The sequence below is a fragment of the Budorcas taxicolor genome, chromosome 1, assembly GCF_023091745.1.
Source record: "Budorcas taxicolor isolate Tak-1 chromosome 1, Takin1.1, whole genome shotgun sequence".
Classification (NCBI taxonomy): Eukaryota; Metazoa; Chordata; class Mammalia; order Artiodactyla; family Bovidae; genus Budorcas; species Budorcas taxicolor.
Window position 1 is genome coordinate 14,131,124 of NC_068910.1, and position 14,005 is coordinate 14,145,128.

The 14,005-nt window shown below is 41.8% G+C and overlaps 1 protein-coding gene across 1 annotated transcript in view; it reads left to right on the plus strand.

Annotated features, from left to right (window-relative positions):
• Positions 1 to 14,005, plus strand: part of CACNA2D3 (calcium voltage-gated channel auxiliary subunit alpha2delta 3) — an 877,155-nt gene that overhangs the window by 450,929 nt on the left and 412,221 nt on the right. The window contains exons 7-8 of the mRNA XM_052639295.1: positions 3,210 to 3,270; positions 3,365 to 3,515. Coding sequence (XP_052495255.1) covers positions 3,210 to 3,270; positions 3,365 to 3,515 — 212 coding nt within the window. The remainder of the gene's footprint in view (positions 1 to 3,209; positions 3,271 to 3,364; positions 3,516 to 14,005) is intronic.

Genomic DNA, 14,005 nt, shown 5'->3' on the forward strand with positions numbered 1-14,005 from the left:
GGGAGAGAAACAATAGAATATCGGAATATTGCACGATATTTTAACACTTATTTAGATTTAAGCACTGAATCTGCCGAAGAGGTTTCAGCATTATTTTCAGTTTCTCCTATGGATATACTGTATGTTCTAGGGACATAGTCCTATAAAAGCTGAGGAAGGTAGGCTAGGCATCACTGATGCTGGCCGTGAAGTCTAGAGTGCCACAGAGAGAAGGCTGCATGGCAGTGAAATCTGCTGCTGAACAGCACCATTCTTTCTATCTTGAGGTGCATGCCCCAGCCAGCCTGTGTGGGATCTCATAGGCATATTGACACTTCCAGAAATTATGTGCTTTCTAGGGGTGCTTCTTGGTTAAGTGACAATTCCCTGGATCTCAAAGATGTAAGATGAACCATCTATTAATTCTCTGAAGAGATTACTTGATTACTTGAACATTTTCAAAATATTGCTGTGTAAAAAAAATATACTAAAATGTTGAAATATCCTAGGAGAGGTAGTACCCATCTGGGACAGGGTTTCCTGAAGTTTGTCTCCTAAAACATTTTGTTGTGAGATTCATGGGAACAGAAGGGCTCAATGTTCAAATTAATTTGGTAACTGCTGCCTTTTGCTGTCCCAGCAGCAGAGGTTGAAAATGAATTTAAGCAGATTAAAGACCCTCAAGATGTTCATCCCATGGTGTAGAAACCAGTTTTACTTTTATTCACTTAACTCTTGCTAACATCCAGTAAATTCTCATGGAACTGCCTTACACTGCCTGTATAAGGTAGAGAATGATGGCATGGAATTTGGGAGATCAAGTCGTAGTCCTGACTGGAAATCTCAGGAAAATCTGTTAAACTTTGAGAGCCTTGGAGTCCCTGCCTTGAAATGATGATTTGAGCCCAAAGGTCAAGTGTGAGTAAGATCATCCTCCAGAGCCCGTCTAGCCCTGATTTTGAGTCAAAGGGTTATCTTTGTTGTGACATCAGGGCAGCTGTGTGTAGAACTGTGTTGAGGTACTGTCTTCGTCCCCTCCGTGTGTATCTCCTTTCCTAACCAGCATAGGCCTGTAGTTCCGGGTCCCCACTGTCACCAAACTCTTTCCTCAGGGTAGACACCTCTGCACAGCCACTCCGGCCTTCCCTTGGTTCCTTGAACTCTACGTGCTCTTCTCAGACTTTGGCAGACGTGGTTCTCTCTGCCTTGGATAATCTTCTTTGCCCTGTGGCCACTCTTCATGTTTATTTTACAAGTCCTACATGTTTTACATGGAGTGGGTTAAATAGTGTCCCTCTAAATTCATGTGCCCCTGGAGCCTCACTTGTTACCTTTCATGGAAGTAGGATCTTTGCAGATCTAATATAGTTGGGAAGTGATCCTACTGGATAAGTGTTAAATCCCATGCGGCAAGTGTCCCTGTGAGAGAGGAGGGCGCACAGACACAGAGAGAAGACAGCCATGTGAAGACAGAGAGGAAATTGCAATTATGCAGCGGCAAGTCAGAGAACGCCGAGTGTTGCTGGGATCCACCAGAAGCTAAGAAGAGGAGAGGAGAGAGTCTTCCCCAGAGCCTTTCTGAAAAGCACCAAGTTTCAGCATTGCCTGTGTGGAGTTACAAGCCCATTTTCTGGGACAGGATCTCAATCCAAAAGGAGAATATAGAGTATCACTAATTACTTTCCCCTAGGCCCTGGCCTGAATGCTGGGACAGTAAAACAGGATTGCCTCTTTCTTCTCCAGCGGAGCACACAGTGATGAGGCTGTGCTGAAGGAAGGGTGGCCGAGGAGGGTGAGGTGGAGGGTTACGGCCCAGAACGCTGGCCACAGCTCAAGTCAAGGAACGTCCACTGAATGTCTGCTGTGGGTCAACACATTAAAAATGATTCTCTTTATCTGGACTCAAGCCAGTTCTTGGTGGAGTTATACATTGGAGCAATACTTAGCCTCACTATGGATATAATTTCATTTTATGTGTCAAGACTGTCAACCTAGCTATACTTGGCTTTATACAAATGCAGTGTGTCAGATGTTTTTAAAATAAACTATATTCTTCTCCTTTAGTGTACAATATCATGTCACTTTTATTTTATCTTCATTACCTGATAACCTTCCTTTGGCAGTGGCTTCTCTTACTTCTATTTTCTGATTTGTTACAGAGAATCTTTAAATTAGGTCCATTTGTGGGAGGGAGATGTAGATACAAGGAGAACAGAACAAAATGACTCTTCAGTTTACAAACTTCTATCTCATAGTTATTTCTGAAATGATTAGGCAGTGTTATCTTAAGCACATACCTATTATCAGCCCAATGTGGTCCAGAGAACTGGCACTTATTAATTGGAAAGGAGAATTTCAATACTACAGTCTCAGGCCTTTCTCCTGTGAAAACAGTTTTTATGTGTTTATTTTTTTAACTGCAAAATCCTCCATCCCTGAGCAACACTGATGGTTGAAAACAAGGGTTTTCTATCTTACTTTTAGGCAGCAAACACTTTTCTTTTTAAATGAAAGTTTATTCTTAAAAACTAAGTTTTAAATAGAGAATGTGAAGTTTGGATGTATCCCGACCAGTCTGCAAGCCACAAGGCTAAGGATGTTGGATCCCATTTTATGTAAGGGGAAAACCCCCTAGGCTTCAAAGACTGAAATTCAACTTTTATTATGCAGCATAATAAAAGCATAATTAGGGCCATTTTATTTCATTTCATTGTAGAAAGCCAAGCCAAAACAGGGCTGACAAGAGAACAGACTGTGTATATTCTGAGATGGAAACATACTGAATACTTTCTAATGTCCCCACCCCCACCATGCTCTAGACATTACCTGTCTGGGTCCAGGAACAGGGCATGACTCTGCCCAGAAATCTACAAACGATGCAGCCAGGTCCAGCAACTTGTAAAACAGTGAGAAATGGCCTTGGCAAACTTTAACTAGCCTTAGGAAGGAGCTGCAGTATTGTCCTTTCTTGATGGACAGTGGGTTACTAAAGATGTCACCACTCTCTAGCAGATCCTGGAGCAGTTGAGCTGAGGCCATGTTTGCTATGGTGTTCCAACCCTAAAGCACCTTCCCAGAGTTGGTGATGGAGCATGTGATGAGCCCCAGGGTTGGTCTTTGCATGTGATTTTTCACCCTGTTCATTCAATCAGCAGAGCAGAACAGCCTTGAAATGCTATGAATAAATATTTGAAGTTTCTGGGTTTCTCATAACTCCATTTTTCTTCTAGGGATTAAATGGGAACCAGATGAGAATGGAGTCATTGCCTTTGACTGCAGGAACCGAAAGTGGTAGGAAATGGTCAAACCTCATAGTTATTTTTTAAAAGAGAAAATTTGCAGAGAGATTCAGAATTCATTTTTGCTTAATTTTCCTCGGACATAGGTACATCCAGGCAGCGACTTCTCCAAAAGACGTGGTCATTTTAGTCGATGTCAGTGGCAGCATGAAAGGGCTCCGTATGACGATCGCAAAGCAAACAGTCTCGTCTATTTTGGATACGCTGGGGGATGACGACTTCTTCAACATAATTGCTGTGAGTGCAGCTGTTTTGTGCTTTCTTTGCACTTTGAATTCACTTGATCTTTTAGCAGTAAGCAGTTAACATTCTTATTGCTTTTGTATACACAGCATTAGATGCCCTAGGACTAGGGCCCATTAGTCCCATGTGAGTTCATGGAATCATGATCTTGGAGGGGTTTCGGGGTCTGGAAAAGCAGTTGGGCACATTTTTTCTCACCTGGCACTCAGGCTTTGTCATCTGGAAGAGTAGCACTGGATTTGGGAACCAAACCTTTTAGAACCTTGGGGAATTAGGCTTAGTGAGACTTTCTTTAAACTACTAGATTTTCTTATGTGGAAATTAATTTTAAGCTAGGTTTGTGTGATGGCAATGATAGTAATCATGATGATAAGATATTGAAAATGCAGAGAGCAGGGTAAGGCTCAAAGAGTACTCCATCTTAGCTTCAGAAACAAAAACGGTACTTATTAAGTGCCTACTGTGTGCCATTTGCTTACATTTCATATTTGCATTATCCTCATTCTTCACAGGGGCTCTAGAAGTAGGGGGTAGTTTTGACATTTTCTTAGGTGAAATTGCAGGGATTGAGAGTGTGTCTGTGTCTTGGTAGAGGTCACAGAGCTGAAAAGTGAGAAATCTGGGAAACAAGCCCAGTTAGGAACATGCTGCCTGGGCAGGAGCACTGATTCAGGAGTCCATCTCCAGTTCTTTTTCCTCTTCTCCTCAGTTCTCTGGTATGAGTCTTTTTAAGGGTCAAATTTCCCCTATTTCCCTCCAACTCTTTTCCAAAGATGATAGCCGCATGAGCCTGGTTCTTTTACTTGAATACTTAGCTAGGTGCTCCTGTGTGGTGGTTACCTGTGCTTTGCTGAATCACCTCTCTCTGGGACACGGAGTGGATGCAGCAGGCGGTGGAGGCAGTGTGGTGAGGGGGACAGAGCTTGGCTTCAGAGTTGGGACTTAGGTTTGAATCCTAATTTTGCCACACACAATGGCATGTCTTGGGATGAACCACTTGAGTCTGCACCTCAACCTGTAGCTGGGGCAGGTGCAGTCTCATTGTCCACAGGGCCCCTGCCAACATAACCTGAACTGGTGCACAGGAAGCCAGTGGTAGGGTGTTAAAGAAGGGCTGCTATTTGAAGAGTGAGCAGTGAGGACACTCTCCCAAGAGTACTATTGCTATGTCTGTATGGCTTCTCTGGGCCCCTGAGCAGAGTGTGTCATCATGGAACCCTATTTCTGGGCAGTCTTCTGCATGGGCATGACATCCACTTTTATTTGCTGGCCAGAGGGCCCAGGTGTTGAAGTGACTCTGGGCTTGTAGAAGGGATTGCTTGATTAGTGTCCTGCCTGCTTCTGATGAGGCTTGGAGCAGAAAGGCACAACAACAGGGCACCATGATTTAATAGCTTCAGATTTTAAAAAACCCTAAAAAGCAAAAGGAAAAGAAAGAGAATAATAAATTCCGTGGGACCAGAGGTTAGTCTTATTTATTCATTGAACTGTCCCTAGTGCCTAGGACAGTACCTGGCAAATAGTAGTTTGAATCCTTGTTTAATGAGTTATATCAGCATTTTCTTTCCATGGAGTACCACTGCTAAGTGTCCCCATGTAGATGATGTTATTGGATCTTCACCCCAGTTCTGTATTGCTTGACATGGAGACAGAGGTACGAGGAGATGACACAGTGAGGACTCAAAAACTGTCCAGGTTCCCCACATCCTCTTTCCTGAGCAGAAATGAAGACAATGTCGTTGAACCATTCAGCCATCATACTGTGAAACTGTATGGCCTCAGGCATAGCTCTTTGAAGATTTTTTAGATGGAACTTTGGGGTTCCAAATCAAGAAAAGTTACTTTGGTTACCAGTCTCATTGTGAATATGCAAACGTGGCCTGATCCTCACACATCCTGAAGCATTTACAGATAAGAAGCAGCTAATTTGAGACTATCTTTCTTATTAATCTTTAATTACTCATTACAGAAGTATCAGAAATTTGCATAATAAGAAGAGCTAACTAATTACATTGTGAATCCTTTATCAGTCAGGATTTATTGTTCTGTTAACAAAACCAATCGATTGAAATAATCTCTGTAAGTTCATTAAGATATACAAACAGTGTCAACTCAGTAATGAAAAGAGGGTGATTAAGATAGTTAAAAGTAGACATGCCAGTTATTATAGAACAGTTAAAGAAAAAATTTATTTTTTTACCCCAAATTGGTTGCTTATATAAAGAAACCCATTAGAGGGCCCATTAACCCTCACTGTACATCTGTTTATTAGTTTTCAACATAAATGATCAGCTTCAAGACTATTTACATAATTATTTTGACATCTATAAGGATTCTCTGAACTTTTTTTATTTGAAGACTCTATAGTAAAATCATGAACTCTGTTCCCTTAATGGATAAGGGGATGGATCAAATATGTTCAAATTTATTTTAAAAGCCTGAGGTCCTAAAAAGAACCACTAATTAGTAGTAACTCTTAACATACTGATTGCTTTTAATATAGGCAACATATATAAAAATTTTTAAAAACTCTGTAATGTTCCCATTCCCTTTCCTTTGGCACATATTCTTCCAAATTTTTCTATATATATGAACACATATTTTTTCCCATAAAAATCGAATCCTATTTTACAGAATATTCAGCAACTTGCTTCTATCCTCATATTGTATCAAGTGTATCTGTAGAACAGAGAATCCCATCCTCTAGAGTTTGCCTTAATTTTTTAACCAGTCCCCCTTTGGTGGACACTGTACAGTTACTAACCTCTTTTCTACATAAGAGTGCTACAATCCATGGACTCGGGCATATATTTTTGTAAGACTGGGTATGCGTCTGTTGAATAAACTCTGAAAGTTAAATTGCTACACTGAAGGAGAGTCTGCACAGAATTAGGAATTATCAGAATGTCCACTAAGTAGGTTATAATATTTACATACTTAGAAACTGTATTGTCAGCTCCATCTGACATAACTAAATACCAAATATTGAGTGGCTTAAACAACATTAATTTATTTTCTCCTAGTTGCAGAGGCTAGAAAGTTTAAAATCAAGGTCTGGCAGGACTTAGTTTCTGATGAAAATTCTCTTTCTTGCTTGCACATAGCCTCTTTCTGGTCTGCACATATGGCCTTTTCTGCCTATGCTTGTGCAGAAAGAAAGAGAAAGAGGGCAAGCTCTCTCATGTCTCCTCTTATCAGGGCACAGTCCCATCACAAGAGTCCTACCTTCCTGACCTCATCTAACTGTAATTATATATTATATATGGCCATAATAATATCTCCCACCAGTCCCATCTTCAAATACCATCACACTGTGGATTAAGGGTTTCAACATATGAATTAAGTGGAGGACACAAACATTCATTCTATAACAACAGTGTTTTGAGGGTCCTAATCATTAGATTTGTAATTGGCAAGTCTTCATTTGCATGTTCTTAAATCACCTCTTCCAACCCTAAATATGTTTCACCAGTTTTACCTTGACGAATTGTGTGGTGGTTTATTCCTCTATCTCCTTTTCCAATTTTTACAGTGGCAGAATTGCTCTAGGAGTATGTTGTATGTTTTTCTTTTGTCTGTCTAAAGTGGTCACTTGGCTGTCTAGAGGAAGACACGTTGCAGGCTGTTATGAGTATAGGAGGCTGTGATATTTGAAAATCCACCAGGATGCCCTGCAAATCTGCTTGAGTGCATTGTTCTTCTTGACTGGATTCCATTTACGGGAGGGGACATTATCATTTCACCCTTCATTATACTGTCAGTTTTCTCTTGCTTGCTGGGTAGATGTTTGAGAAGACATTTCAGTGTTTTCAGTTCAGTTGATCAGTCGTGTCCTGCTCTTGGCCTCCCTGTCCATCACCAACTCCCAGAGTTTACTCAAACTCATGTTCATTGAGTTGGTGATGCCATCCAACCATCTCATCCTCTGTCGTGCCCTTCTCTTCCTGCCTTCAATCTTTCCCAGCATAAGGGTCTTCTCCAGTGAGTCAGCTCTTTGCATCATGTGGCCAAAGTATTGGAGTTTCAGCTTCAGCATCAGTCCTTCCAGTGAACACCCAAGACTGATCTCCTTTAGGATGGACTGGTTGGATCTCCTTGTAGTCCAAGGGACTCTCAAGAGTCTTCTGCAATACCACAGTTCAAAAGCATCAATTCTTTGGCACTCAGCTTTCTTTACAGTCCATCTTTCACATCCATACATGACTACTGGAAAAACCATAGCCTTGACTAGATGGACCTTTGTTGGCAAGGTAATGTCTCTGTTTTTTAATGTGCTGTCTAGGTTGGTCATAACTTTCCTTCCAAGGAGCAAGTGTCTTTTAATTTCATGGCTGCAGTCACCATCTGCAGTGATTTTGGAGCCCCCAAAAATAAAGTCTGCCACTGTTTCCACTGTTTCCCCATCTATTTGCCATGAAGTGATGGGACCAGATGCCATGATCTTCATTTTCTGAATGTTGAGCTTTAAGCCAACTTTTTACTCTCCTCTTTCACTTTCATCAAGAGGCTTTTTAGTTGCTCTTCACTTTCTGCCATAAGGGTGGTGTCATCTGCATATCTGAGGTTACTGATATTTCTCCCAGCAAGCTTGATTCCAGCTTGTGCTTCTTCCAGCCCAGCATTTCTCATGATGTACTCTGCATAGAAGTTAAATAAGCAGGGTGACAATATACAGCCTTGATGTGCTCCTTTTCCTATTTGGAACCAGTCTGTTATTCCATGTCCTGTTCCAACTGTTGCTTCCTGACCTGCATACAGATTTCTCAAGAGGCAGGTTAGGTGGTCTGGTATTCCCATCTCTTGAAGAATTTTCCACAGTTTGTTGTGGTCCACACAGTCAAAGGCTTTGGCATAGTCAATAAAGCAGAAGTAGATATTTTTCTGGAACTCTCTTGCTTTTGCAAAGATCCAACGGATGTTGGCAATTTTTTTCTCTGGTTCCTCTGCCTTTTCTAAATCCAGCTTGAACATCTGGAAGTTCATGGTTCACATACTGTTGTAGCCTGGCTTGGAGAATTTCGAGCATTACTTTACTAGCATGTGAGATGAGTGCAATTGTGCAGTAGTTTGAGCATTCTTTGGCATTGCCTTTCTTTGGAATTGGAATGAAAACTGACCTTTTCCAGTCCTGTGGCCACGGCCAAGTTTTCCAAATGTGCTGTCATATTGAGTGCAACACTTTCACAGCATCATCTTTCAGGATTTGAAATAGCTCAACTGGAATTCCATCACCTCCACTAGCTTTGTTCATAGTGATGCTTCCTAAGGCCCACTTGACTTCACATTCCAGGATGTCTGGCTCTACGTTGGTGGTTACACCATCATGATTATCTGGGTCTTGAAGATCATTTTTATATAGGTCTTCCGTGTATTCTTGCCACCTCTTCTTAATATCTTCTGCCTCTGTTAGATCCATACCATTTCTGTCATTTATCGAGCCCATTTTTCATGCAGTGTTCCCTTGGTATCTCTAATTTTCTTGAAGAGATCTCTAGACTTTCCCATTCTACTGTTTTCCTCTATTTCTTTGCGTTGATCACTAGGAAGGCTTTCTTATCTCTCCTTGGTATTCTTTCGAACTCCTCATTCAAATGGGTATATCTTTCCTTTCTCCTTTGCTTTTCACTTCTCTTATATTTATAGCTATTTGTAAGGCCTCCTCAGACAGCCATTTTGCCTTTTTGCATTTCTTTTCCTTGGGGATGGTCTTGATCCCTGTCTCCTGTACAATGTCACGAATGGGGAGAAAGTAAAAAGTACAATCTTAATAATGTTGGAAGCTTTTATACTTTATAGACTTTTTGGTTGTACAATTCTAATTTATCCTTGCCATTTGATTTTCAGTGCCATAATGGAGAAGGAAAGAAGGGAATTTAAATAGTGGAAAAGATTTTCCTTGCCCATTCCAGCCATTTTACATATTTGCGTGTTTGTATTACCTTCATTGCTAAGTCCATCTTATATGTTATACTGAAAATTTCTTTCCAGATCTTTCCAGAGAATAAAAATGAAAAGATAATGCTAAAACTTGTTTTAGTTTTCCTGAGCAGGATATTGCAAAATCTAAGATCAATGAACTAAATGATTAAATTATGAAAAATTGTTGAAATATGAGAGTGATTTTGTGCAGTTGAAGTTAAAATTTAAGGTCAAACCACTGGTGCATGAAGAGAGATGTTTCTGACAAGAGAAAAGCCATATTTTTCTGATTCACTTTGAAGTCTAACTCCAAGCCATGCATTAAATTAACAATATTATCATAAAAATGAGAGTGCTAATTCTGTTCCATGCTGAAATTTGAAAAATGATTTTACAGAAGCCTAAGCCATGCATTAAATGAACACAGTATTAACTGGGCTGATATTGTTAAATCAATTTAAATGCCTCCTGTAGGCCGTGTTTGTGCAGAGTTGAATAGGGAAGAGCGTCATTTGTTAGTTCAACTCAGAACTTTCTGGTGCCCTGGTTTTAATTTGCAGGTTTTCTTTAGAGCTGTTTCTCCAGTGCTTTGCCTGCTGTGGATTTGCTCTTTAAAGTAATCGATTCCGTATTAAAAGTATAAGGATGGTATTTTCTGTCGGTGCTCATTTGTCCTGTATTACTAATTATGTCCAGTTGTGTTTCAAATTACACAAGAATCTTTTGTAATGCAAAAGATCCCTGGGATGCCTTGTGTTGGTGAAAATATTGTGGGTTCATCTGCTTAATTACATAATCTCTACACATTTTCATTCTAAAGGTTATTTAATCAAAAGTGCACCAATAAAGCCATAAAGAATTTAATAGAGTTCCAGCAGTTCTGCATCACTTTCTTGCATTGTATAATCATGCCAGTATTTTAACTCTATGCTTTTTTGGTTTTTGTTTTGTGCCACTTAGGATTCTCTAAAATGTACTGATTTACTTCCTTTGCATTTTATCATCTGTTTTTTGAAGAGGCTAGAGATTCTCATCATATTATTTTATTTATTTTTTTGTCTTTGTGTCTACTTTTTTTCTTCTTTAGGCTTTGTTTCTAATCTTTTCCATCAGGAATCTTTAATTTTGCCTTTCATTTCTTTGTTCTGGTTATTTATTTATTCAGCAAATGCTATTGAGTGCTGTGAGTTAAGTACTGGGGCTGCTTTGGTAGGTAAGGAAGACAGGTTTTCTTCCCACATGAGCTTTAAGGTTTGGGGTTTGTTTGTGCTGGGTATGGACGCTACCAGGAAGAAAGAAGGTGCTCTCAGTCTAGTGTAGACAGAGCAGTCTCAGAGAAGGGCAGGATAGTGTGGAGGCTGAGAGAGCACAGAACTGGGCCATGCAGCCAGCTAGGACTCAGTGGTGGCTTCTTGGAATAAGCAATGATGAAGTGAACACTTAAAGACAGATAGGCATTAACCAGGAGTATGCAGTGAGGTAGGGCAGGAAAAATAGCAAACAATTGAGGAGGAAAGTGCTGTTTTCAAATTGTAATAAATCCTCTCCCACCCTCAGGGAGTATAGACCCGGCTGGCTTGACTGAAAGGAGTTCAGTGAATGGATGTAGTGGACTAGCGGGGTGAATGTGGGAAGCAGAGAGAACGGGTGAGTGGGGGTGATGCGGAAAAGAATGGTACTGGGTTGAGAGGGTCGGTCCAGGTCAGTCTGTGTGTTCAGCCAGGTAAAGGAGCTAGCACATCCCCTGAAGACAGGGAAGAAGTCTGAGCTGAAGGGTGACGTGTCCACATGTTCCCTAAAGTCTCTCCCTTCTTCAGGAGGCCTTTCCTCAGTCTCTCTTATAGGCAGCTGATCATCCTGTTCTGTTAGGCCTGAGAGATGTGTTGCTTTCAGTGATCACCTCCAGCTTCCAACGTTAAGCAGGATTTTGAATCCCCAGTATCATGCAGAACCCACAGTAACCTGCCCTTTTCTCTCCAGTCTCTGGGCTGAAATTTACGCAAGCCAGCATGTGACATGATTCTGCACCAGTGCTAAAGCTTCCATGAATCTTAGCTGGTGAACCCAACCCATTTATTCTTTGTTTTTAGATTCTTCCCCCCAAAGTTCTGGCCATTCATTGAATGAAACTTGGCTTTTCTCTCTTTCATCATAATTAAAATTCTCATTGAGGATTTTGCTGTGTCCTTAAAATGAGAGATTTGGGAGTACTTCTGGAGATTGGTAAAAAGGAAAAAAAAGGCAGATAGTGATGTATCCCTTGCTGCCAGAGAATAGAGTTTGGTGGTTGGCCTGAAGAGAGAGTAGTGGGTTGTAGCCTGACATATGAAGAATAACATGGGTTTCTTTTGAGCAACCCTCCCCGCCCCCATGTTTGTTTGTTTTTTTTTTGGTGGACCATGGGCACTTTCCTGGTAGCTTAGATGGTAAAGAATCTGCCTGTGGTGTAGGAGATCTGGGTTCGATTCCTGGGTCAGGAAGATCCTCTGGATAAGGGAATGGCAACTCATTCCAGTATTCTTGCCTGGAGAATCCCATGGACAAAGAAGCCTGGCAGGCTGTAGTCCATGGGGTCACGAAGAGTCGGACACAACTGAGCGACTAACACTTACTTAGTTATGACATCACAGATAAGTACTTTTTACTGTGAAAAGGAAAAGCATATATTATTGAGCACGTTCTTTTACTAATAAAAGTAAGAGGAAGTGTTTCCATGATTACCCCACAGTGATGATCATGGGCAAATTTAGCCAGTGTTTGATATCTGTGACACATGGCAAATGCTTAGTTAATATCCAGGAGGGAAACGAACAAAGGATTTCATGGCAGATACCTTCCTATGAGGGGATTTGGCAGTAGGCCACCAGCACTGTCTTGGCTCCCTGTCTGCCAAAGACCCAGGTTATTGGGAGGGTTCAGAGTTTGGCAAGGAGTGGGCAGCATGCAGCTGCACAATGTGGTGGTTTCTGTCTCAACTGTTTCGAGTCACCTGTGCGTAGTGGAGCAGTGCTCCTTTCCACCAGATACGGTGTCTGTGCTCTCTGGGGAGGGCAGGGGCATGTGAGCCCTGTTTCCAAGAGTAGGTCATGGTTGTCGCCCCACCTCTTTCCTACTCACCGCCTCCTGTTTCCTACTCACCACCTCCTGTATAGTCTGTTAGTCTTCTGTGAAGCACACAGCACAGTCACATATATATTTTCTTTCTTTCTTGGTCTCATGCACCCACACACTTTCTTTCTCTTTTTTCCGTGAGGGTTCTGTGTTGACTCTTCACTGAACCATCTCATTTCATCCTCACGGTAAGTTCATGAGAGATGTTGGTAACAATCCCCATTCCCCTAATATGAACAGTGACTTTAAAAGAGCAGAGATGCTTTAGCGAAGATCACCTAGCTAGTGTGTGTCTGAGCCTGGATTTGAACCCACCCTGTTTGCCCCAGTTGCTTTAGCTCTACGCTCTACCCTTGTGTCAGTCAGAGGAGAAGAGCCAACCAGGCAGGTGAAAGGAAGAAGGAAACTGACAGCGACTGGTATCTTGAGTCTGTGTGGCAGATTCTAAGCTCTTTAAAGAGTGAAAGTTCTTTGTCCATCTTCTCATCATGTGATTAGTGGGCTGGCTGGACCATCTCTAGGGCTGCCTTGGCTCTCTCCTATCCTGCTAAGAGACTCCTTCCATTTTCCAGAAAATTGCAGGAAAGACTAAAAATTTGAGGAGAGAGGGAGGTAGTTGAGTGCCTCCCTAGAGTTCACTCCTAGTCATGGGAGGGAGCCAGAGCAAATGGCTGAACATTATTGCATCTGGCTAATGATTATGTGGGCTTATTCAGTGGCTCAGTGGTAAAGGATCTGCCTGCAATGCAGAGTCACAGAAAATGCAGGTTCAGTCTCTTGGTTATGAAGATCCCCTGGAGGAGGGCATAGCAACCCACTCCAGTATTCTTACCTGGAGAATCCCATGACCAGAGGAGCCTGGAGGGCTACAGTCCATGGGGTCACATAGAGTCAGACACAAATGAAACGACTTAGTATGCATGCAGGCAATGATTATGTGCATTGCATCTTTTTCTATAAGACCATTGATATCTAATTGTTTAAGTAGAGATGAAGGAGAACTGAAGGAAGCCATTGTATCTTAGGAGTGGAGGTGACCAGACCTTTATCGTAAATCGACTTGGCCATCTCACATCACTGTTTCACAAAGTAGAAATATAGGGGACATCCATTAAAATGCAGAAATGGAAAGTTTTCCAAATGGAGAGCTGCTGGGAGCCTGGGAGCAGCTCTGCACACAGGGTGCTCTTGGTGTCCCCCCCCGGAGGAGTGCTGGGTAGCATGGTGAGCATGCACAGCCCACGGGCCTCTCTGGCACAGCCGCCTGGTGTGTGCTGTTCCCTCACATGGACAGCTGAGCCCAGCTCCCTTTGGTGATACAGTCCAGATTGCTCAGCATAGTTTTGTCCTGATGCAGTCAAGGGAAATTAGTTAACTGCAAGCTTGGATGATGCCACTAACAAGCTGGCGGGGGTTCAGAAGAGCAGATTCCTCCGTTGTGGCCACGACTTGTA